Source organism: Chroicocephalus ridibundus, chromosome 6 (genome assembly GCF_963924245.1).
Source record: "Chroicocephalus ridibundus chromosome 6, bChrRid1.1, whole genome shotgun sequence".
Classification (NCBI taxonomy): Eukaryota; Metazoa; Chordata; class Aves; order Charadriiformes; family Laridae; genus Chroicocephalus; species Chroicocephalus ridibundus.
In genome coordinates this window covers 49,341,292-49,364,107 of record NC_086289.1, presented here as the reverse complement: position 1 = coordinate 49,364,107, position 22,816 = coordinate 49,341,292, and the positions used below count along the sequence as shown (strand labels likewise).

Genomic DNA, 22,816 nt, shown 5'->3' with positions numbered 1-22,816 from the left:
ATGGGCCCAGCAACAGCAAGCGATGATAAGGCATTCTGCAGTTTCAGAGCATTATGCTTGCACCACCTTAGTAACCCCTGCTCAACAAAGCATTTTGGTTTGCTTCCAAGACGGAAGCTGTGATAAGCACTGACTGAGCTCCATTGGAGCAGTAGGCAATTAAAATAAATACTACAAAATCTCTTTTGAAAATATTATAAAATGTGAGTACTTTGTAAACAATTGGGACAAAGGGTTCAGGTATCCAAGTTAAGAAAAACCAATCATACAATCAAGGATCAAATATTTGCTTTATTTTACAGAAATATGGAATAATAATGGAACATATGCTAGGGCCGCTCATAGAATTTTAATCATATCAAATTAGAGAATCATTTGACTGCAGGCAAATTAAATGTTAGCAACATAACACTAAAATAGACTACACAAGAACAAAAAGTACCTATTACAAGCATTCAGTCACTTGGTTCCGCTAGAGAGCTTGTGTTTGGCAAGTAGTTTTTGAAGGGGAAAATCTGCACACAGCATTGTGACAGATGCTTTTGAAACTACTTTTATTGAGATTGTTTTCACCATCAGAAGCAACATACAAACATTAATTGTTGCTGCCCTGCCCTGATCATGAAATAATCTAAATGAGCGAAGTTACGTGCTTCCGTAAACAAGCCCATAGAGATGTTCAATATAGTTCATCAATTTATCTCAAGTGTTGTCTGTATCAGACTTCCTCTTTCCTATCACACCCAACTAGATGGTCATATACTATTTCCAATGGGCAAAGAAGTGCTTTGGTCATTGCAGGCTACAGTATCAGCACAAGTTGCTTTTGAAACAGAGCAAGTCTGCCTCATTTTTTCCTCCCCGTTTTCCCTTTTTCCCCCGCAGGTGGCAGCGGTGCAGAGGCAATGCAGCAGGGCTGGGGAGGACCGAACAGGAACGCCTGGATTTGAGCAGGGGAAAGAGCAGGAAGACATGAAAACAAACGCAAAACATCTCCTATCGCTTTTTGGTAGCAGGTCCGTACAGAAAACGGCAGCATTCTATATTCTTCCCCCGAATGCTTGGGCAGAAAGGAATGCTCATGTTAGGGTTCCTTACACTAAAAATGTATTCTTGAGGAGATCTTTAAAATAGAGGTCGGAAAGGGGAGTAAATTGCATAGCATATAGCATTGAAAGGGCATTATGACTGCAAAGTCAAGATGAAGAGCCAGCACTCTTGGATCATACTACTGCTGCCTTTGCACAATAAATAACAGTACCAGCTTCTCCCTAGGACCTCTGCCTCTGCGAGAAATGGAGAAACACAAATAGGGGAAAATTTTAATTCAGAGAATGAACAGGGAGCCACAGGGATAAATATCAGGTATTAGATATAAGGGCCTTAACTTGTTCCAAGAGAAAGGGTATGAATTAGGATTCCCATGAACACCTTCAAAGACAGCACTGCAATTGTTCACAATTGAACCTTTAGCGCTAGATTTACAACTGTACATTTCCCTATTGATTCATATTGGTGCTTCAGTTAAACACTGAAGATGATATACATATGCACCGTCAGCCCAAGATGACTCTCCAGCCATTAAGAAAATTCAAACATTTACATTTAATTCTCTGAAAGATTTAGATTATTTAACTGGTTCAGTATCTAAGGAAGTATAACAAAGTACTTGAGTCCTTTTTTTTTGTGTGTATCCTGTACTTCAGTGGTCCAAATGATATAAAATTACATCAAAATTTGAGTTTGTATAGAAATATGTATTTTCATTATGATGGTCCCAGTAACACATTTATAAAAGGCATCCAATGAACAGGATAACTTCTCTCAATTTTATAATCTTTGTATCTAAATTTAGAAGAGCTTGAAAACAAACTTGAATTTCATGAGAACTTAAATGAGAAGTGCAGCAGATCTAAAGGGATTTGTTAATCTAACAGAAAAATTATCATAACTAAGTCCTCAGAAGCAGCAAAGTGTGATGCAATATTACAATACTGCAGCAGAACGAGAACTTTATAGTATTGCATTTTGATGTCACAAAGGTTCCAGGCCATGTTGTTAGCTGGAGACTGTACCACCCACAACTTCGGGGAATCTTGTCATTTAACCACTCCTAAACTGAAACCAGCCAACAATCCAATGCTTACATAGGTATCATTTATTACTTCTTGTAAGGCTCGCCTGATATTTCTGCTTTATAACACTGTCCCAGAGTGTCTGGATTACTGGGTATGGCAGGAGCTGGACTCTTGCTTCTGTGCATCTGCAGCAAGATTAATCCAGCCATGAAGAAAGATGAAATAAGCACTTTGCAGGCTTTTGCATCCTAATAAATATTTTCATCAAGTTTTTTCCCCTCTCCTGGCAGGTGACTAAGAAGTTTCCAAATGGGATAAGGGGAAAGAAAAAAAGAATCACAACGAGAGTCTTGGATGGGGCAAACCGTCAACGAGCTGCTCTTGTAGCTTATCAGCCTTCTCCATTGCTTGACATACTGTTCAGATAGCAAGTCTCCACCTGCAATCCTTCCATTTCCTTACAGAAATTAACTTTCCAATTAACATGAAAAGATTTTGTTCTCTCTGCCCTAGAATTAATCCAGGTTATAGCATGCAGAAGTTATAAATGGGTAGGGAATCCACTAACCGGTGTTTTCTTATACCCACAAGCCCTAACAGACTCATTTGTAGACGTAGTGTAGTAGTATCACTTACAGAAACAACTCAGGATCAAAAAAGGGCACTCAGGATCAAAAAAGGGCACTCTCACCATAAACTAAAAGAAATCTGCGTGGACTATCACTGCAGAACAACTAGTGTCCTTTACATTGTTTTTCAAGAGTTTCCTGTGTAAGATAGGTGTTAGGGCTTGTATAAGGCCCTCTTGATCAACTCAAGCAGTTAAACTGTTTTCTGCCACATTGACGTGTGAAAGGAGAGCTATTACAGCCATTTAACTGACCTCATCTATGACAAGACAACCACCCTCGGAGAAGCGGTGACAAATAACTTCACAAGCATGAGTATATAAATTCAGATCAGATAATCAAAACTAACAGTCTTATTCAAATAATCTGCTCGAGTCATATTATTTACTTTGTCCTAAAAATAAGTTACCATGAGTATTTACTCATTTTTCCTCTTTCTAAATACTGTTTTGGTGTCTTCTTACCTGAAGGAAAGATGGGAACGGAAGTGCAAAACAGGCAAGAAAAATACATGTTACGATATAAGCAAAGAATGAAACAACCCATTATGACAGGGTGATTTAAATTACATCTGGGTACAATGTGTTTGGTAAGCATGTAAACATCTCATCTCCAAGAGAATCTGTAACTTTTATTCAACATTTTATTATTCATAGCTGGTTTTGGTTGGATTTATTTTCTAAGGAAGGCCAAATTACCCATAAGCGATATTCCACAAGCAGATACTAGAAAGTGCCCTGCATTTACAGAAAGCAAGCAGTGAGCCCAGTCTTGATAATTCTCCCATCATGTACTCAAAAATTAGCAAGGAAAAACAGTGATGGTGAACGTTATTCATCTTACATAAACGTTCAATCTGTGGAAACATTTTTGCTATGCGCTTGAAGTGCAAGCTTTCTTGGAGACAACATTGCTCAACACAGCTTATGGATGTGAGATGCAAAGACATTTTAGCCTAAACTCACAGCACTTCGCTTTTGCGATGCATCAGGTGCACAAACATCCGTAGACTACTGCATCCCAGTTGAGGGGCAGTGATTTCAGACCACAGACGTGACAGTTTCTTGAGGTGTGCATGTCTGATGAAAAATATGGGCCCTTTAGAGTTTCCCAGATGTCCAAATTCCAGCACTTTAAAGTTCCCTTTCCTTGACGCTTCAATAGGAAGCAAAAAAATGGAAATACTTCTGCAGAGAAGCTTTCCCTCAACTCACTCGGCACATCATTAAAATGTTTCAGATAGCATAACAGACAAACACTAACCTTACATTTGAAACAGGTTTCAGACTGCAGAAACCCATAGCCATATGCTAAACCCTGGAACTCTGCAAATTCAGAAGCATTTTTGGGCCTTCTAATAGCGATAGAAAACACTAGCGCTGACACTGTTGGCCCAAGTGTGCAGTTCTGAGTAACAAAGGTTGCGAAATCCTAAAGAAGTGCTACAACTAAGGACAGAAAGCATATGACCATCCTTGTTTTTACACATTTATTTTGCAAATCCTTTGAACAGGTATATTTAACAAACGTGGAAACTGAGTTCTACTCATTTGCAAAACACAGTAACTGATTTTTTAAAAATAAACCCACAAACATTAGCTAAATAGCTAGATTTGCATAGTTTAATATGCAAATTTTCAAAACAATAAAATATTTATTCTATAAAATAACTATAGCCTTGTGTTAAAGTGAACAACAAAAAACCATATTTCTATACTCAGCACAAGAGTAGGTTGCCCAGACTGAATGGCATGTGCCTATCCTCAGAGGTTTTCAAAACCCAAAGCCCTGAGCAGTCCTGAACAAAGCACCAAGTAACTGGTTTCTGAATTCAAGTATCAAAGAGCTTTATGCAAAGCACCACAGTAGATGGCCTCCTGAGGTCCCTTCTAACTTACGTCACTCTATGACTATCACACAACACTCCATGGATGTTATTGGCATTGGTATTTATCCTTTGACTGCACGGAACAAAAGGTCAAAACTACATATGATTTGGATTTGTGCAGCTGCTCCACAGACATCCATAGAATCACCTATTTATACTACAGTTGAATACAGCTTATGAAATAAAGAAGTCAAAGGGTTTTGCATATACACATCAATTTATTTTCTGGCTTGGTCAGCTTGAATCAAACAGTCAGACATAAGACTTCTGAAAGCCTTACCTGGACCTACATATCAAATGCAATTATTAATAAAGGCAACAGAAAAGAAATTTCAAAGACTTGAGAATTAATTTAGCCAAACTATGCCCTTGGCATCAATCTAACCAAATAGGCACAAAAGCTTTTGCAGTTACTGAACAGCCAGCCATCCTAGGGCTACCCACAATTTTACTGTGGGGTACTTTGTTAGTCATGTTGCTTCTTAAACCTATTGAGATTTAATTAGACTGCAGGATGCCCTATCAAAGGCAGTCAACTTTGGGCCCAGGGCTCAAAGTCACACTCAACTCACTGACCACCAAGCTTAATCCAAACTGTTCTCTATACAAATTGTGTACCTCAGGAAGCACAGCTAATTAGGCAGAAAATTAATGTCAGGATGTTAGACGTTTCATAAGCTTCCTCATAACTAAGGATAGAGAAGTCACATATAGAGCCTCTAGACACCACACTACAGGCTTGTTAAAGGGGCAGATGAAGAAACAGGAAGACCCTCAGCCTTCTAGAAACCAAGAGCGTACCAACACGAGTAAGGAACTATGCTGTCTTTCTGTTCTTTCTTGAGTTTTGAGACTCAGACTCAGTAGAAGGATTTTACTGTGATGCAAAGGTGAGATGCTACAACAAAATGCAAAGTGCTCTGATAAGTTTGAAACAATGTTAGAGGAATCACAGTATATCTCAAGTTGGAAGGGACCCATAAGGATCAATACGGAAACAGCATAAAGCATTGCCCCAGTTACCAACCTGACCTATAGCTGAATAAACTTCACATCCTTAAAGAGCTTCTAACCAGTTTAAATTTATCAAAATACTGCAGAAGATGATGGGGAACATATTTGTGGTACACAAAAATCAGACAAGATTTTTGAATTTGAAGTTCTTTGTGTTTGATTTCTTATATGGACAAATACAAGAAATCAAAGACCTTCAAATTCTGAAAGCCAGAAGTGCCAATATAAAAAGTAATACAAGTTGTAGAATTATACTTACATTTTTTGCCGTCATGTCAGACAATATTGCTTTATATTCCGTAAAACCATAAGATATCCCTTTTCATGTTCACAGAATCTTTAAAATGAACATCCTGTAAGAAAGTTAATAGAATATCTTAGTTAAAATGTATTTTCAGTTACCTCTCTAGCTGAAACCCTGCATCTCCAGAGGACAGACTTTTTTTTTTTTTTGCTTTTTGATAAAATCAGTCACCACAATAGTCAGGTTCTGTATGCATAGTAAAAATGTACATTGCTTGGATTAGTCAGAGATGTAATCTTATATATAAAGGGCCAACTTACATAGAGGCCTAACTATATTAATGTGCTAGAGAAGCATGTCATGCCATTACTAAAGTCTTGTAATTAAAACCATGCAATCATTTGCAGATTGACTCTAAAAACTGGAAGTGAATTAATTCTCTCCATCGTCTCTTTAGCCTCCAAGAACAGAGAGAGCTTCTAATTCCATCACTGCAGACATCCAAAGATCTTGGTAGAAAGTAGGAAATACTACGAAATGCATATACACAGCAAACATTAAGTACTTTTAGGAAACATCCAAGAAAAAACATTCCAGTTCAAACTAATCTTAATAATATTTTCAGGCTTTTTTATTAATCCTATGTAATTAGAATTATAATATTATAATTCCAGGAAAAGACAAACATTTTGGTATACTGAAAAATACTAAAAGCAATTTCTTTTTTAAATCAAAGCTTCCAGAAGTCTTACAGGAAACAGAAGAAAACAAGTTACAAATCAATGCTGGCAGCACAAATCATTTTAAAGACAGAATTAACTTCACAAAGCTTTTAAGTACTTTGAAAGTACTTTATAAGTAGTACTAGCTGTTAAAGAATGAACTACAAAAGACATCTGAATTGCACTTGGATGTATAAGAGAGGAAGAACTGTTCACACTTTCAAGTGTGGAATCAATTCAGCAAAATCTTTTGGAAGACACCTGAACTAGTTACTAAACATGAGTCACAACCATTTTCCGTAGAACTCACCAACTACAAAAGCCAGGTGCAATTCATGCAATCTCCTCTGTATTCTAACCTACACAAAGTTCGAGAACAGCCAGTATCTTCACCTCCCTTCTAGAAAACTGACAAAAATTGTTTCAGTAGTGTGCATAGCTAATAGGGAGCTCTACCATCACTGCATTATTGTTTTGGGCAATCCAGAATAATTTTAAATTCTAGGATGTTTGTATAGATGTCTTGGTTTATTCACACATCACATCAATTAAACTGTTATTAGAGTTAGTGGTAAAACATTTTATTCAACTTAGATGTGTTCTCCATTCCCTTTTGAATGAGTTGTATTGATCTTCCTTAGTGCCTCAATTTATCATAGCCATAATTAAGCAGCCACTCCAGCACATGAACACCACACAATTCTACCATGAAAACTTGTTTTAGTTTCACAACAAAATATCTGAGAAAATAAGAAGTGTTTTTCTCTGCCTTCAGAGAGGACACTAGAGAGAGGAATATATTCACACCCTGGGTAAAGAGGCTACTGGATCTGTGCAGCAATCCTGAAACCCAAAGAAGAGCCACAGAAAAACCATAAAGCTATGCTGGTCTTGGTAAAGAGCAAATACTGAACCCCTGCATCATGTCTGAAAATTACGATCTATGTGCCTCTTCTTTTTCCACCTTCCTCCTCCTTCCACACAAACTCTCCAAATACATCATCTGGAGCTCTCGCCAAAATTCATGATGCAGTTTGACCTCCCTCTCTTGCTTCAAGAGGCTTTACAAGTAATTTACTCAAATAAAACATAGTTAAGAACACATTTGCTAAGCAGCTTTAACCCATTTACAGATAAGCAAACTAGTTTCATCTTTGACAAGTTATTTGCTGTCAGGCTTAGCGATCCAGAAGGTATTGGCTATAAACCATTGCAGTCCTTTGCCACAATGCTCTCCAGCCAGTATGAACAGTTGGTATTCTTCCAGCTTTATGAACACATTTTCTCAAGCTCGAGAAGCCAGACTTTGTGACCCCACCATCTGCCATGACCTCTTGTCAGGTTCAGACAAAAGAACCTACACAGATGGCCTCAAAATGGAGATTCTCTTCACTCCCGATTGCTGTTTGACAGCTTGCACCACACAGATAGAGAAACATAAAACTCAACCTTTTTGTTCTTTAGCTAGTTTCTACTGAAACGAACCTGCATAAAGACAGGTTTAGAGCCCCAAGCACACAAGGCACAAAGATTGCTTTATTCGAACTAAGGTTGTCCCTTCATAATCTAAGAATTGGTTTATAATCCACTCCCATAATTTTGCCTTTTGGCCAAATACCATACAGTACAGGGAGCCAACCCAACTGTCTGACTTCGTAAACTTTGAGCTGCAGTTTCTTCTAGAACATATGTTGCCTAATCACTTATACCAATGACATTAAAAAGCCAGTTTGAGCATTAAATTAACAAAACCCCAGATAATCAAGCTCTAATTACAACAAAACAGTACAACAGTGTTTATCTGTACCTATTCTTGTTACAAGTTAAAAGCCAGATCTATTCTGAAGTTTCAGTGATACTGAAGCTGAATCCCAGTACAAGAAACAATGTAAATCAGAAAACAGTTATCTGCTGAAAAATACTATATTCCTTCACAGGTTTATTTTCTGTGGTCCCAAGTCTTACTTTTAAATTATCCCTTTAAGATACACACATTTGCTAAAACCTAATAGTAGAAAAGAATAAAGCCCCTTACCATAACACTCTATTTTCTGCCCCCGAAAAATTAAGCTTTACCAAACCTATCCTGGTTTTCTTCAGCTTTCTCAAATTCTTATCAGTACTTCGCATATCACACATTCATGTAGACCAGCACCACACAAAGATTCTCCCCAGTCCCAGTGGCCACTTCCACTTCACAACAGAAAATGCAATTTATGTAAGTATTACATCGGTATCAAGCATCTACAAATTAAGACAACTATTGGACAGTTACCTAAATTGTTATGATGAAAAGTCCTCACGGAACACAGAAAAAACTGCAGAGATATCTTAGTATACTAGAATGATTTTTATCATCGCCAAGGAGGTTTTTCTCATTTACTTGATCAAGAGTATGGCAAAGTGAAAATTATTCCAATTAACTGCGTCAGCTAAGAGGAAAGAAAATGTCATCAGTTTCAAGAAAAAGAAACTCGTGTAATGCCAGCCTTTCCACTAGAAATTAGTTTATATTCTTCGCATCCCTCTCCATAGTACTAACTTTCAAGCTACAGTACTACAAGGCTGTAGTACTACAAGACAGCAGTAACAAAAAAGATTCCTTATTAATCAGTAAAAGCTCAGTTTTAAACCACTAATTTATGCAGAGCATCTACATGGATTAGACCACCTGTTATACATATGTTGCTTCATTGTGTCTCAGTTTTCATACCAGTAAAATTTCAAAATTACAAAGTACTTTTCAGAAGTCCACCTGCTCCCAGGAAGTGTTTCCTCATCTTGTTCCTAAAAAAACATTTCAACATCCAACTCCTTTTCGAAGCAACTGAGACAAAAAAGGACCAATTTTAGTGGAAATATCTGTATGTACTAGACAGATTAATTTCTTGGTACCCCAAGAAACATAAATACAACTTTGTTATCAAATTTCTGAAATTTAAATTACAGATTTTGCATCTCTATCAGAAGATTCTATTGATTTGTCAACTTTTTTTCCTGAATCCTCTTCAGATGACTTAGTCCCAGTTTTATCCTTTATTTACATATACAAGAAATAAACTTGGCCTACAAAATGCAAAAGGCAGGAATACACATGTCCACATAACATCCAGCTTGTCACTTAATGAAGAACTTCAAAAAGCCAACCAAGGTGTGTATTCAACAAGTTGCATACAGAGAGTGGGAAATAAGTCACCATCTTCAGTTATCACACAGTAATTTTTATTTTGAGGATAATATTAGAAAGTAGCTCTTAGGAATCATTTGAAAGGAATTCCCACCATGATATGCATGATGACGGTCTTGCAGGTACAAGTTATTTTTCCAGCTTTAACTGTGTGCAACTCCATACCTTCAAAAAAGCCCTAGTGGATAACAGATGCTATCATTAGACAGACTGAACAAAGGAAATCTAGGTGACTTGACTGCTAAATTATATGACAAGTTTTTAACAAAATAATATAACTTGAAAAGAGTAGTGAGTTTAAAAGCTTATTTTTTTTTTACATGACTTAAAAGACTGCAACTTATGAATCCAAAGTACAGAAGTTTTCACTACTACATGACACAAAACCGAAATGAGCATCACTACTTTAAACCAAGATGCAAACGGCAGATATAACTACCTGAACGTAATCTGAAAGTGAAGATCTCATCTTGTAGTTTGTGGGAACCAGCCGACACACAAGAAATCAGAAGGAACAAAACCAAGTAAGTACCTAAAATTGACCAGGTTCTCCCAAGTTATTGTGATTGAGCAAAACACCAAGGTATCATCAGAACAAATTAACCAACAGCTCCTGACAACAGCAGTAATTATGACTCAAGTTTACATGGTACTAAGAACCCAGAAAAACAGACAAGGCCTACATGCAAGTTCAGTTAGTATAAACTGTAGCACTTAAGCTATATAACGGACAACCAACATTGAGTGTGGTTTGCTAAAAGCATGTCAGGGGAAATGTCCCTTTATGAACCTCATGCAGCATATATTGAGGCAACAAATGAATCGGATCTTTTCAATACTCTCAGACTCGATCCCAAACGCAACATCCCCATTACTCCCACTATTTGCTATATTTACTCACTGTTGTACATGTACATGACTAGCAAAAGCACTGTTGATGAAGGCTACTGAATATCTTGAATCCCAGGGATGAAAACAGGTCTGAGTGGACAAGTAACAAGAACACACAACACAGGAATAAAATCCAAAGCTGTAATCAAACTCTCCCCTAGATGAAAGTGCCCAAAGTCTCCATGCGCTTAACTGCACTGCTGAGGCTCAAGTTCTGCTGCTTGTCCAGTCCCGACAGTGATGAGACCCAAATCCCATCAACCTGGAACTAGCTATTCCTTCCCTCAAGGGACTCAGTTTCTTAGGCATGCTCTTATGCCCAATGTCATGCAAGTACTAGTGGTAAACTGTATGTCTAAGAATAGGAGCAGCACTCCTGGCTTATTTCAAAATCAATGAGGTGAAGCACATCCCTTATTGCTTAAATAAGGAGGACGTTACATTAAACATGTAGAATAATTCCCAAGTACTTGAACCTTTGAAGGCTCTTTTTAATTCCCCAGACCAGCTTACTGTCAGTCAAGATAAAGTACGTAGGGCTTGACAGTGGATAACACTCACACAGCACTTAAAAAAGTAAGATGATCTAAAATTCCTTTTGAGTTTTGCAGACAACTTTTATCAACACAGATACGCACAGATACACTTGGAATTAACAGAAATTTAGCTGCAATTCTTTTAAGTAGACAATCTATTTTATAAGCTCAACTTTTGTTCTCTAACTAGGTTTCTAGCCCAGGGTTTTTTCCATAGCTGACTACTATACAGGGCACAACATTTGGGACTCTACTGCTTCAGTGGGAAGAGGCAGGTACAACTTCCTTTCAGAGTAAAGAGCACGCTGTATTTTCACGAACATATTTTTGCCTTGAGAAATTTAATTTTAGCAACAGACTGACATTTGAAAAAAATTTAGTGATCTATATGACTGACTGTAAAATACCTTGGTAAGACAGTCTTTATGCATTGCCAATATTACATTAGCTCCTCTTTCAATTAAGCTCAGCTGAAAAGAGCATCTTTTCAACTACTGAGACTTCAAAACAAGCTTCTTGCTACCTCCAGCTCATATACTGTACGATATATCAAAGAATGCTCTAAATATGGATCTGGTCTTGTAATGAGTTTTAATGTTGAGAATTTAAAATTTCCAGAGTTATCAGTACATTGGCAAATACATGGAACTGTTTAGCCATCCTGTTGAGATACAATTTTGTCTACATCCCGCAGCTGGAGGGATCTTAACATCCACTTAGCTGAAGATAATTTTACATTTGGATTTGATTAAAGATGACCAAGTTATATAGGGATAAAGAACTTGATAATGGAGAGAGGCTTAGTAATAACAATTTCCCACACTTTCCTTATAATTTGCTAGAAGATTTGTTCTAGTTTAAACCCATTATTAACTCCACTCTTGCATGAAGATCATGACAGTATTCACTGAAGGGTAAAGGTTACAAAAAATTTCATACTTCTTTAGTTATAATTCAGTACTAAGGCAAAAAGGGAGTTTTCTAGTGATGCGCAAGCTCTCAAATACTGATTGCAGCACACAAAATTATCTAAAGGGTGCAATTCCATAAAACAATTTGCACTGATGTAAAATCCTACCACTGCTATCATTGCTAAAAGGGATCTTCCACTTTTCCTTACTCTTTCCACTTTCCATTCCTTCCCCAGGCTACACGCTTTCGACAACTCCAATTTCCACCTGACCCCCTCAGTGAGCCAATTTAGTTCTGATACTGTCAGAGTAGCAACAAAGGGGCTGAAAGGGGGAAGAAAGTTTTCCACATGCTGCAACCCAGTGACCGCTCAGATGACCACCAAGGCCTGTGCACGGGACAGGACTAACCCTTCAAATTTAGCAAGCTTTTTGATCAGTTCCATGTGGTTTGCAGAAGCACACCATGACTCTGCTTCTGAAAAAAAGCATTTGTGATCTCCTGAAAATTTACTTACGGGTTGAAATGCCACACAAGGCTGGATATGGTTTGTTTGTAAAAGACTACTCCATACTTTTTAGGAGTTCACTGGAGTGTGTGCAAGCTTTAAAAATCCATCAGGAAGAAGTGGGATGTTTTGTCTTCAGATCATAGCTTTCCCAATTTCTTATGCAGCAAGAAGCAGGATGAATAATTTGCTTTTGACAGACAGCAGAAGCCTGCTGTTACAATCAATACACAGCTTGAAATTTTATCAGTTATATGTATGAAGTTACTGATTTTTTAAAAATTGTTTAAATGTATTTGCAATTTTAGGTTGAATTTTAAATAAACTGAAGCTTATGACAATTGGATTGCACATTTAAGAGAACAGAAATATATTTCTCGAGTTTCTCAAGTCTCAAGGTCAAGTTTATAATGAAATGAAAAGTTACCTAACTCTTTCCTTACAATAAATGGGGAGCCCATGCACACAAAGGTTTTTGATTTCACCCTGGGACATAACCTCACTTTCACTTGCTGTTCCTAATCTCATTCATAATTATTGGTCATGTTACTGCCATAATTTCTATTTCAGGACAACTACATTAATTGTGGTAATTACAACTATTGCTCATATGGGAAAGGTTTAATACTTGGATGACCGTTATGGTTTACAAGTGACTTTTAATATGTTAATGCATTGGCATTCACAAGCCTTAATGAGCATATACTGTCACATTTGCTTTAAGACTTTAATTCCCACAAATACCATTATTATAGCTGCTACCAAGTTGAAGAATTCATCCATACAACTTCACTAAAAGTTCATAGACTTAAAGACAGCATGCACCTGTAGCAACCTGCCAATTTAATTCTGAACATATCACTTTATTTTTTCTTGATTTTTTCCACTTACATCTTGGGCTGAAATTCCCAACAACAAAATAGTGAATGAAAACCGTCACTTATTCACGCAGAACACATCTGCTAACACCTACCATGAGGAAATGTATTATGATTCCTTTCAAAGCAACCGCTTCATGCGCCCTGCAGACAATATAGTCACCTGACAGAGGTTAGTACGGGACTCTGTTGAACAAAAGAACTACAGAGATTGTAAAACAGAACTGAATCATTTGCTATTCCCACCCAAATGGAGACAAACCTGGCAGAAACAGGAACCTGATGAAACAGGACAAACCTGACTTGCCAAACTAAGCATGCCCTAACTTCCACAGAAAAAAAAGAAATTAAGCTACAAGACCAGAATTACATTCACCAATGGACTTTGGTGTATAGACGTTAACAAAAATTCCACGTTCAGGAGACAGGCACTCCATTCACTGTTAGGAAAGAATCAGCTATCTAGGAACAGGAGAAGCCTAATCGCAACTACCATCACTGCTTCCTCTTACCACTGTTTGCGTAAAACCTGATGGTCAGGGCATGTCTCACTGACTGAAATAACGTAAAACCAGTCAAAAGAAAAGGAACATCACCTTTATAAAATCCACTTATAAAATGGATTATTTCTAGAAGCTATGTTAACCAACAGCATGCTTAGAAATTTTGTGAAAAACGTGGCTGTTCATGTCTATCAAATATCCCAAGGATTGAAAAACAGGAAGATCACAGTGCCAGGACCATTCTGGATAGTGCCTTCAAGGATATCTCTAAAGGAGCCCCCTCAGCAATTCATGCTTAAGTGATTTGGGAAGTCAACAATATCAAGTTGTCTTCTACCTCTCTTTTAAACGTTATCACTAAATCAGAAAAAATGAAATTGTGCCAACACCTGAACTTCTGCAGTTCACAACCAAGCCTACTAACAAAAACAAAAGCTAATCTTTTTCCAGCTTAGTTTCAGTCTCTGTTGTGACAGCCAACACTAAACATGAGCTGGCTAAAGCATTATTTTATAACCAAGTCACCGCTGAAAAAATATGAAAATTTCTATAGGTTTCAGTAAAGACAAATACTCTCAAAAGTGGCTTCAGTAGGCTGTGGATTTTGCAAACTGTGTTCTGAAAGGCAAAGAGTTTCTTCAACAGTACTAAGTGAATAGCTAGCTCTAGGAGAAGTTATTTCCAAATATCATGCCTTTTTCTTTAATTACTGTTCTGTATTTCACTAGAAATATGATATGCTAGAAAGCTGTGCTTTTTGTTACAGATTCCACTACTGCATATTTTAGGATATACTAGTATACGCGTTATTAGCAGATATCATATATAGCAGTCTTGCAAACTGAACTATCATAGGCATTTGATTTGCTTAGACTGATTTGTATAGTATTAATATTGGAAAGTATCAAAGTAAACTTGAACAGTCTGTAAAGACCTTTACTGGAAACTGTCACTGCACACAGGAAATCAGAAGATGGAGCAATAAAGTTCCTTTAATGAAACCATAAGTGTAAGATCACTCACTACTGCCCCACCTTCTTGCAAAAGAGCTGTAGTCTACAAATCAGTAATGGGGTGAAAAAAGAATTAATTTCATTTTAATACCGGATGTTACAAAAAAACACGTGAAGAATCAAATCAGGAAGTTGTTATAGATCTGTCACTCCCTACCATACCTGCACGTTTTTACAGTATTTCTGAGCATATACCTAGTTTTTCAGATCCCGCAACAGCCGTTTATACTATCAGCTTTGATATAGTATGTGTACTATTACCACACCAAGATGTTTGGATTGTTTTCCGCTGAATGCCTAAAATTTTATGATAAACTTGTCTGATTCCAGTGGCTTCTTGGCTTTGCACACAAGAATCCACAAGTTTATTTCCTCACACCAGACTAGACAGTTTATTTTCTCTATTTTAAGATTCATTGTTGATTCATTAGTAGTCCTGTCCTGTGAATATAATTGGAAAGGTAGATGAAAAATTCTTAATCATTACGCCAAAAAAGTATGCAGAAAAAGCCAACAACTGAAGAAATTGTTGCTTATTAAAGAAAACCCTAAGAATAATATTTTAAAGTAGCACATCAGAAGAAATTAAATTCCAAGAACTGAATTAGGCTAGCTATAACTAAAAAGCTCATTCTGATCCACATTAGGACACAGAAGTTCAGATATTACTATCTGGACAGTATGGGCTGCAGCTTTCCTCCCCTAACCACATCAGGTCACTATTCTTCTCTCATTTTAGAGATGTGCACTAAACTTGCCTGCAGGCACAGTGAAGAGGTCTGCACACTTAAACCAAGTATCATTATAAATTCTTGAAAGGGATGGAAAGTTGGAATTTTGGTTCCTATTTTTTCGCTAAACCTATAACAACACCTTTAGCCAAACCAACTGAAAGATCTTCACTGTGAGGGTTCTCACAACTGTCCAGGAAGTATGTCCAGATGCGCAAGAGGCCCCTACGGTAGTGTCCAACATAAACGAGAACAGAGGAAGATAAAGAATTCTCCTGTAGTATTGACATCCCTTGCAAAACAGCACTCTGCCTTTTGTCCAGCTGAATTGTTGGGTCTATCCCCTTTACACTGGATAGCTGCTGTCAAGAGGCTGCATTCAAAACTGTACCTTATCAGTTTGTAAAGCAAGGTTGCCAGTCAGAACCCTCTGCAGCAACAAAGCGCATTCCTGACAGTGGTATGTGTCTTCTGTTAATTACATCAATATAGTACAAGTCAAATGGTTTCATTTTGTTGTTACAATAGTGATTTCTGTACAAACAGGGCGTGGTTAAAAAAAGCCCAATAATTTATCAGTGAAATAAGATCACCCTATCCACCCATAAGAGAATCTTGCTAATATTTAATAACTTTCATTTTTTTCCTTAGAATAGAATTAAATCATTTCACCTATTACTCTTTCTTCTTCTAGAGGCACTAGACTCACTCCACAACAAGAAAGTTTTCAAAGGACCAGAATTTATCTTTTTTTTTTTCCTCTTATGACCACTTTCCTGTCAAGTCTTTTTTTCTATAATGCAAACTTCTCCTTACTCTTTCATGTTTACTCAAAGTGATGTAGTTAGCACCTTATATGCTTTTTTGAACAGAAGTTCCTGAAATTCAGTAATTTGCTAGGTACATCTTTGAGTACACCTAGCATTGTCACAAATACGGGCTGCGAAATACACTTCTGCATTTGTTCTATAACACTGTCATTAGTCTTTGCCCCATGTATACAAATCACACATTTTTTTGTGTAAGGGAGGACATAATACAATCAAATGAACTGAAGTTATTTTGGGAAGGGTAAAGAGATAGAGAGAAATTTATTAATTTCCCTTTTAATAGCATCGAGTTATACTACTGTAAAATTATTTTTTAATCAAAGATTATATTAAGTTGCAATTAGTTACACCACACAACCTCCAATGTTTTGCTGTTCTCTGTCAGCATAGTTAAGCTACATCAATGACAACAGCTGAAAAAAAAATATATCAGCTGTTAAAAGTATTAACGAAGTCATGAAAATAATTGAACTGATTTCCAAATTATGAAAACTGACCTAGTAATAATTTTTAAATTATTTTTACACAGTGTATTAAATCATACTGAACTATTCAATTTCTCTGTCAATTAAAACATTTACAGCAAAAATGAAAACCCAAGTCCTTTCTACAGAGGAAAGCACCACAACCTCTGATATACAGCTCAGCATCATGCCCTCACCCAGCGAGGGAGCACGCTCTCAGATGCGGTTTTCTTCCCCATTTCAAGGAAGTTTGCTTATTCCGCATTTTCCTCCTATTGTTTGCGTTCTCCATCCCGAAAGGCGGTATTTATATTTGGATTCACCCCTGCCGCCGAACCCTTTACGGTTGAGAGCGAGGGAAGGCCCGTAGCTCGGGAGGGGGGGGAGGAGGGGGGAACAGGAAGAGCCATTCCATTAAGTTTTGTTGTTGTCGCTGCCGGCCCAGCCCTCCCCCGGCCCAGCCCGTCAGTCACCCGCCACGCTACCAACTTCACCCTACACTTTGCTCCCCCGCTCCCTTGTTGAACCGTGACTCCTCACGGCGGGGGCCGGTCGCCCACCACCCCCGCCCCGCTCCCGTCCCCCTGCCCCGCCGCGGCCGCCCACACCCGCCGCGCCGCCGGCCCAGGCCCGCCGCGCTACCCACAATGGAGGAGCGGGCGACCCGGCGGCGCGCAGGGCGCCTGTCACCCGCCAGCCGGGCGCGCCGCCGCCCCGCGGCCGCCCGCAGGTGTCAGGCACCGGCTCGCCTCCCTCCCGGGGCGCGGCGGCGACGAGACCGAGCCGCCAGACGGCGCGGGGGGGGTGGGGTGGGGGGAGGCGGCCGTTAAACGGCGCGGGGCGGGGGAAGCGGCGCCCCGGCCCGCCGGGAAGAAAGGCGCTGCCCCTCCCTCACCGCCCTCCTCCCCCCCCCCGGCTCCCCGCTCACCCGCAGGCCCGGCGGCGGCGAGGGAAGAGGCGGAGGGAAGGCGGCGGCGCGGGCCGGGCCTAGACAGCGGCGCTGAGGCGACGAGGCGGCGGCTGCCCCTCAGCAGCAGCCTCTCCGCGCCGCGCCGCTCCGCCCGGCCCCGCTGCGCCGACGACGCCTCTCGGCCGGGCCGGCGCCGCGCACCCGCCGCCGGCAAGGAGGCCCCGCAGACGGGAGCGCACCAGGGCCGGTCCGCCAGCCCCAGCAGCGCCTCCAGGCCGGCCGCCGCCGCCCCCCCGCTCCCGGCCCCACTCGCCGCCTCGCTCCGCCGCCGCGCCGCGCGCTGCCCGGGTCCTTCTCCCCCGCACAAGCTTGGCGGCGTCTGGCGAGCGGGCGCGCCCATTGGCCGCCACACCGCGTGAGGTCAGGCGGCCTCCCCGCGCTATTGGCTCGATCCCGTGTGTGTACACACGCCGCCCGCCAATCCGCGGGGCGACGGGGAGGGGGGCGGGGCGGAAGGGCGGGGCCGGCCCAGACACGCGGCCGCCACCTCCCCTCAGGGCCCCCGGGCGGGCGGCGGGGGCGAAGGGCCATCAGGTGCCGGCTGGCAGCGGGGACCGGGCGCCGGTCCGCGCCCGCTGACAGCTCGAGCTGGCCGCCCCTGCCCTCTCCGGCGCCGCCCTCCTGAGGCGGGGCGCTGCAGGTCGTTATAAAGTATATAGATTCGTATTTATATACACGGGACGGCGCCGCAGCGTCTGCGGGCACAGGCCCTGCCGGGCTCCGCTTATCGGAGAGGAGCCGGGGGCCTGGGAATGCAAAGTTCGGCGCGGGCTTGGCCGCCTCAGGTGAGCGCCCGCCCCTGCCCTGGCGCGGAGGGCGCAGCTGAGCGGCCGCGGCCTGGCGGCGGCAGCGGCCGGACAGGGAACGGCGAACGCCGGGCACGGTTTGCTCCGTTACCGTGGCCCGCAGCGGCTCCGTAACTTCCCTCCCGTGAAACAAAGGGGCTCTTGGCGAACAAAGAGGGGACGGTGGTGGCGAGGGGCTACCGCACACCGCAGCCCCGACGCCAGTGAGAGCCCGGCCACCGCCGGGAAACGGAGTCCGAGCTGCAGGGCCCGTTGTTGAGACTTCAAAAAGTAGTTACTGTCTTTTAAAAAAAACTGATTTCAACAAAGCAGGATAACGTATTCTTATAGACAGAATATGAACAGTAAACACTCGTGGAAGTAAATAAAATAAAAAATAATATAAAATCAGCACTAGTTCCATTCCAAGCAATGATGTAACGTTAGTTAAAGAAAGTCTTTCTCCTGTACAGCGAGGCACACATCCAAGACGTGCAGTAACCCATCTTTCAATACCCCGTAACACAAAGTCACCTTAATGCCGCTAAGCAAACTGAGCAAAACAAGGTTTATGTGGATGCAGAAACACAATTTATATGTTTTAGAAACCTCTAGACCATACACAGAGTAGACCAAGTATGTTAAACTGCTCTGTAAAGCAAGAAAAACACATTAAATGCTCTAGAAAGACATATGTGAGAAACATCAAAAAACAGGTGTTCAGCCTGTAAAACAGAGTTCTCAAAGGACTAAGGAAAAAAACTAGTAAGCAAGAACAGTATGTTTACTTCAGTGGGATAGTTCACAACTGAAAATCTAGCATGTGCCCAGGAACTTTCTGACTTTGTGGTTTCTTTTCATCCTCTATAAAATACTTTCATCACGTGCAACGAGACCTTTACCAATATTTGCAGTGTTATGCAAGATACCTTCATGAAAGCATTAAAAAAAAAATGGCAAACTATAGCGTATTCTCTTGGAGACCCCTCTTCACAGGTAGAGTCAAACAGCTAACATAAAGGCAACTGAGAAATGCCCTGACAGGCACAGAAGGCATATGCTGCCTTAAAGGAGGAAGCAAAACAGAGGCAAGCCAGGTTGGCTGGTTTATTGCACTGTTCAGTAAGTTACCTGAGCTAAACAAATACTTGAACTCAAACCCAGCCTAAATAAAGACACTTATGCTTCAAATATCTCTTTTTAGTTCATTGGTTTATTTACTTTTCTGGAAGAAACACCGATGAACTGAAGTCAGATACTATAACTGATCATGAGCATGAAAAACAGGCATTTTAACCATTAAGGAAAGGAGAAAAAACAGAAAAGGTCACTATTGTCGTTTGCTTTCAACAGCAAACTGCAGAATGAGATGACTATATATCCACACTATTGAGTTTGAAGCTGCTGCTGAAACAATGATCAGTTTGAATGAGGGCAAGTACGCTACTTCTGTAACGCTCTAAACCAATATATAGTCTTTCAGAACTTACACAAATCCCAAGCTGTATCCCAGAATGAGGGCTGCACTGGAAAGCATCTTGGAATTGTTTTTTTAGTCAAGCTAAGGCATGGGTTTAGTGGCTTCTTACAGTAAAACCCACACTGCAGGAAGTTCTCATGTCTCCTTCCAGAAAGGGTCAGTGGTCTAGCTTTGGAACACCTTTCTCCCTCTGGACCCTTTCAGATCCCTTTCAGATCCTCCACCTTCCCCTTTCACAACACATCACTTTTCAATATTTGCTAGTTTCATTGCGTTCTTGCAAGCTCACAGCCCTTTGCTGTGATAATCTATACAGCCACTAACCCAAAACAGTCCCCCCACCTCTTTTCTCCTTCTGAACTTGCCCCTAGTCCCTATAAAACCTTTAACTAAAAAGCTGTCCAACTTCTGGGTCAAAGCGCTACCCTATTCCCAACTCAACCTGCAGTACTGACACACTTGTTTGTTCGAAGAGGGGATCACATTGTTGTCTGTACTTTTTCGCCTGGACCAGTAAAAGCACAAACCCTCTCTATTCCACGCCCTGCTGACTGGCAAGAAATGATTTCTTACCTTTTTCCACAAGGCTGCTGTTCAGCTGGTGCGCCTCTGTGCTGTGCCCTGACCATGGAAATAGCAGGACTAGTTGGAAGGATCTTGCTACAGAGATTATACAAAAAAGAAGCTAGCAGGCTGAAACAGCAACTCAGTATTTTCCTTTTTTACTTTCTTCTGACAGGGAAGCAAGTATAAATGCTCTTGTCAAAAACAGATGAGAGTGTCTGAATTAATTTTACATAAAATTAGCTGTTACAGGAGAGAAGAAAACACTACTTAAATGAAAACAGTACTCAAAAATCTTGGCAAAGTTCATTACAGTGAGATTTTAAACATAGCTGACTTGATTCTCTTAGTTATGTAAGAAAACGCATACAACGTCTGCCGAGTATTTTCAACTGTCTGAAGACTATTTTATCTGCCTTTTCTCTTGACATGCAATAATTAATCCTACAGTAGTGAGATCCCTCCAGAATTAGAGGGATTTTTCATGCCATGTAGTCCCCGCATATATAATAAGACCATGTGTCATTATGAATGATACAACTTTCAAACTGGTTCAGAAATTATCTACCATCAGCACCATGTGTATCTGGGAAGGCAGGATGCCCAGAGATCATTAACACATCTCTCAAATGAATTTCCAATCTTCACATGCCTGACGAGGTGCATTCCTACACAACCCTAAGTAAAACATTCACAGTCTCAACATGGTGGTATCTCTTATAATGATAAAACTCCAAACTAGTTAATATTTATAATTTTTGTAGTGTTACCTTTACTATCAAATATAAATAGCAAATGTAATAAAATGTATCAAATGATAGCAAATGTAAAATCGTATATACTTTTCAAACTGATGAAAAACACCCCGAGTCAAAAATCTAAATATAACTAAACAGGGCAGCAGCAAAAGCAGTCCTATTTTAAATAAAAGTTAGTATGAGTAAGGTTCTACAATGGTCTTAATGCCCTTCTGTGTAGCAAAAATTGAGACAGCAAAGCACCTATAGTATATCTAATTGCTTAAAGCTCATTTCAAATTCATTATCAATTAACACGTACCATTTTAAGATATCAGCACACTAAAAATTTCCTGGGAAGATAAAGTCGATTTTTCTTGTAACAGATAAGCAAAAGAGCCGTATTGCTCAGTAACCAAACTCCTTCAAGATGTCTATTATTCTGTTCAGCCTTTGGGCAACTACCCGTCACAAGCTGTGGCAGATGCTCAAACCTGCAAAGGCTGCTCCATCTTGGTAGACTTAAAGACACCCTGTGTTTATTTCAGACTTACTCACTATTTGAACCTCTCCACAATAGAACACACAACCCTGCAGATCATTTGAAAGGCTCAAGTACAGTAAGGCCTTTTTGCATCCTTTATTTGCAGTGAAGTTTCTCTCCTGTAGATTTGAGACTAGTGAAAGGGAAAGAGGTTAAATTTCCTACTTCATATTAAACAGTGACAGTGGTAAACAGTTATCCAGAATAGGTCCTCTAGGACACTATCTAGAGCAAGAGGATTATATAACGTCTTCAGTATCTCCCACCTTTCTAGCTGTGCTATGGCCAGGATGAAAACCACCACCAGGTAAAGTTGCAGTGAAAAGGCCCATGGCTCGCTGAGCTACCTTCAGCAGTGATTTGAACAAAATCAGATTCAGGTCCCATCACATCTCCATCTGGGAACACTGCGGGAACCCTAATCAAGCCTAGCAAAACCACCAGACTATTAACTGAACATAGATAAAGGAACCTCCATCAAGAGAGTAACAAGTGGACATTATCCCTAGGCAGACTTTGAAGAAACTGAACTCCTTCAGTGAGAACAAAGTGTAGAAACCAGCGACTGAGGCCACAAACTTCTCCGAATGCCAGACTGAAAGCCTTTTTGTTTGGTCTAGTAGAACCTTCTTGCCAATAAGCATTTTCTTTAGCAGTGAGGTTGAGATGACAGAAAATCACAAGCTGAACATGGGTGTTGAAGCAAAG

At 40.4% G+C, this 22,816-nt stretch overlaps 1 protein-coding gene across 5 annotated transcripts in view; it reads right to left on the bottom strand.

Annotated features, from left to right (window-relative positions):
* Positions 1–18,279, bottom strand: part of TFDP2 (transcription factor Dp-2) — a 60,641-nt gene extending 42,362 nt beyond the window's left edge. For 3 of the 5 annotated variants that reach the window (XM_063338086.1, XM_063338089.1, XM_063338090.1), the window contains exons 1-2: positions 17,957–18,279; positions 5,869–5,962 (exon numbers count right to left, since the gene is read on the bottom strand). In XM_063338086.1, coding sequence (XP_063194156.1) covers positions 5,869–5,883 — 15 coding nt within the window. In that variant the 5' untranslated portion in view covers positions 5,884–5,962; positions 17,957–18,279. Of the gene's footprint in view, positions 1–5,868; positions 5,963–8,850; positions 8,953–17,674; positions 17,796–17,956 lie in introns of those variants that run through there. The other 2 variants (XM_063338088.1, XM_063338087.1) reach the window with 2 other exon arrangements.
* Positions 18,280–22,816: the final 4,537 nt, after the last annotated feature.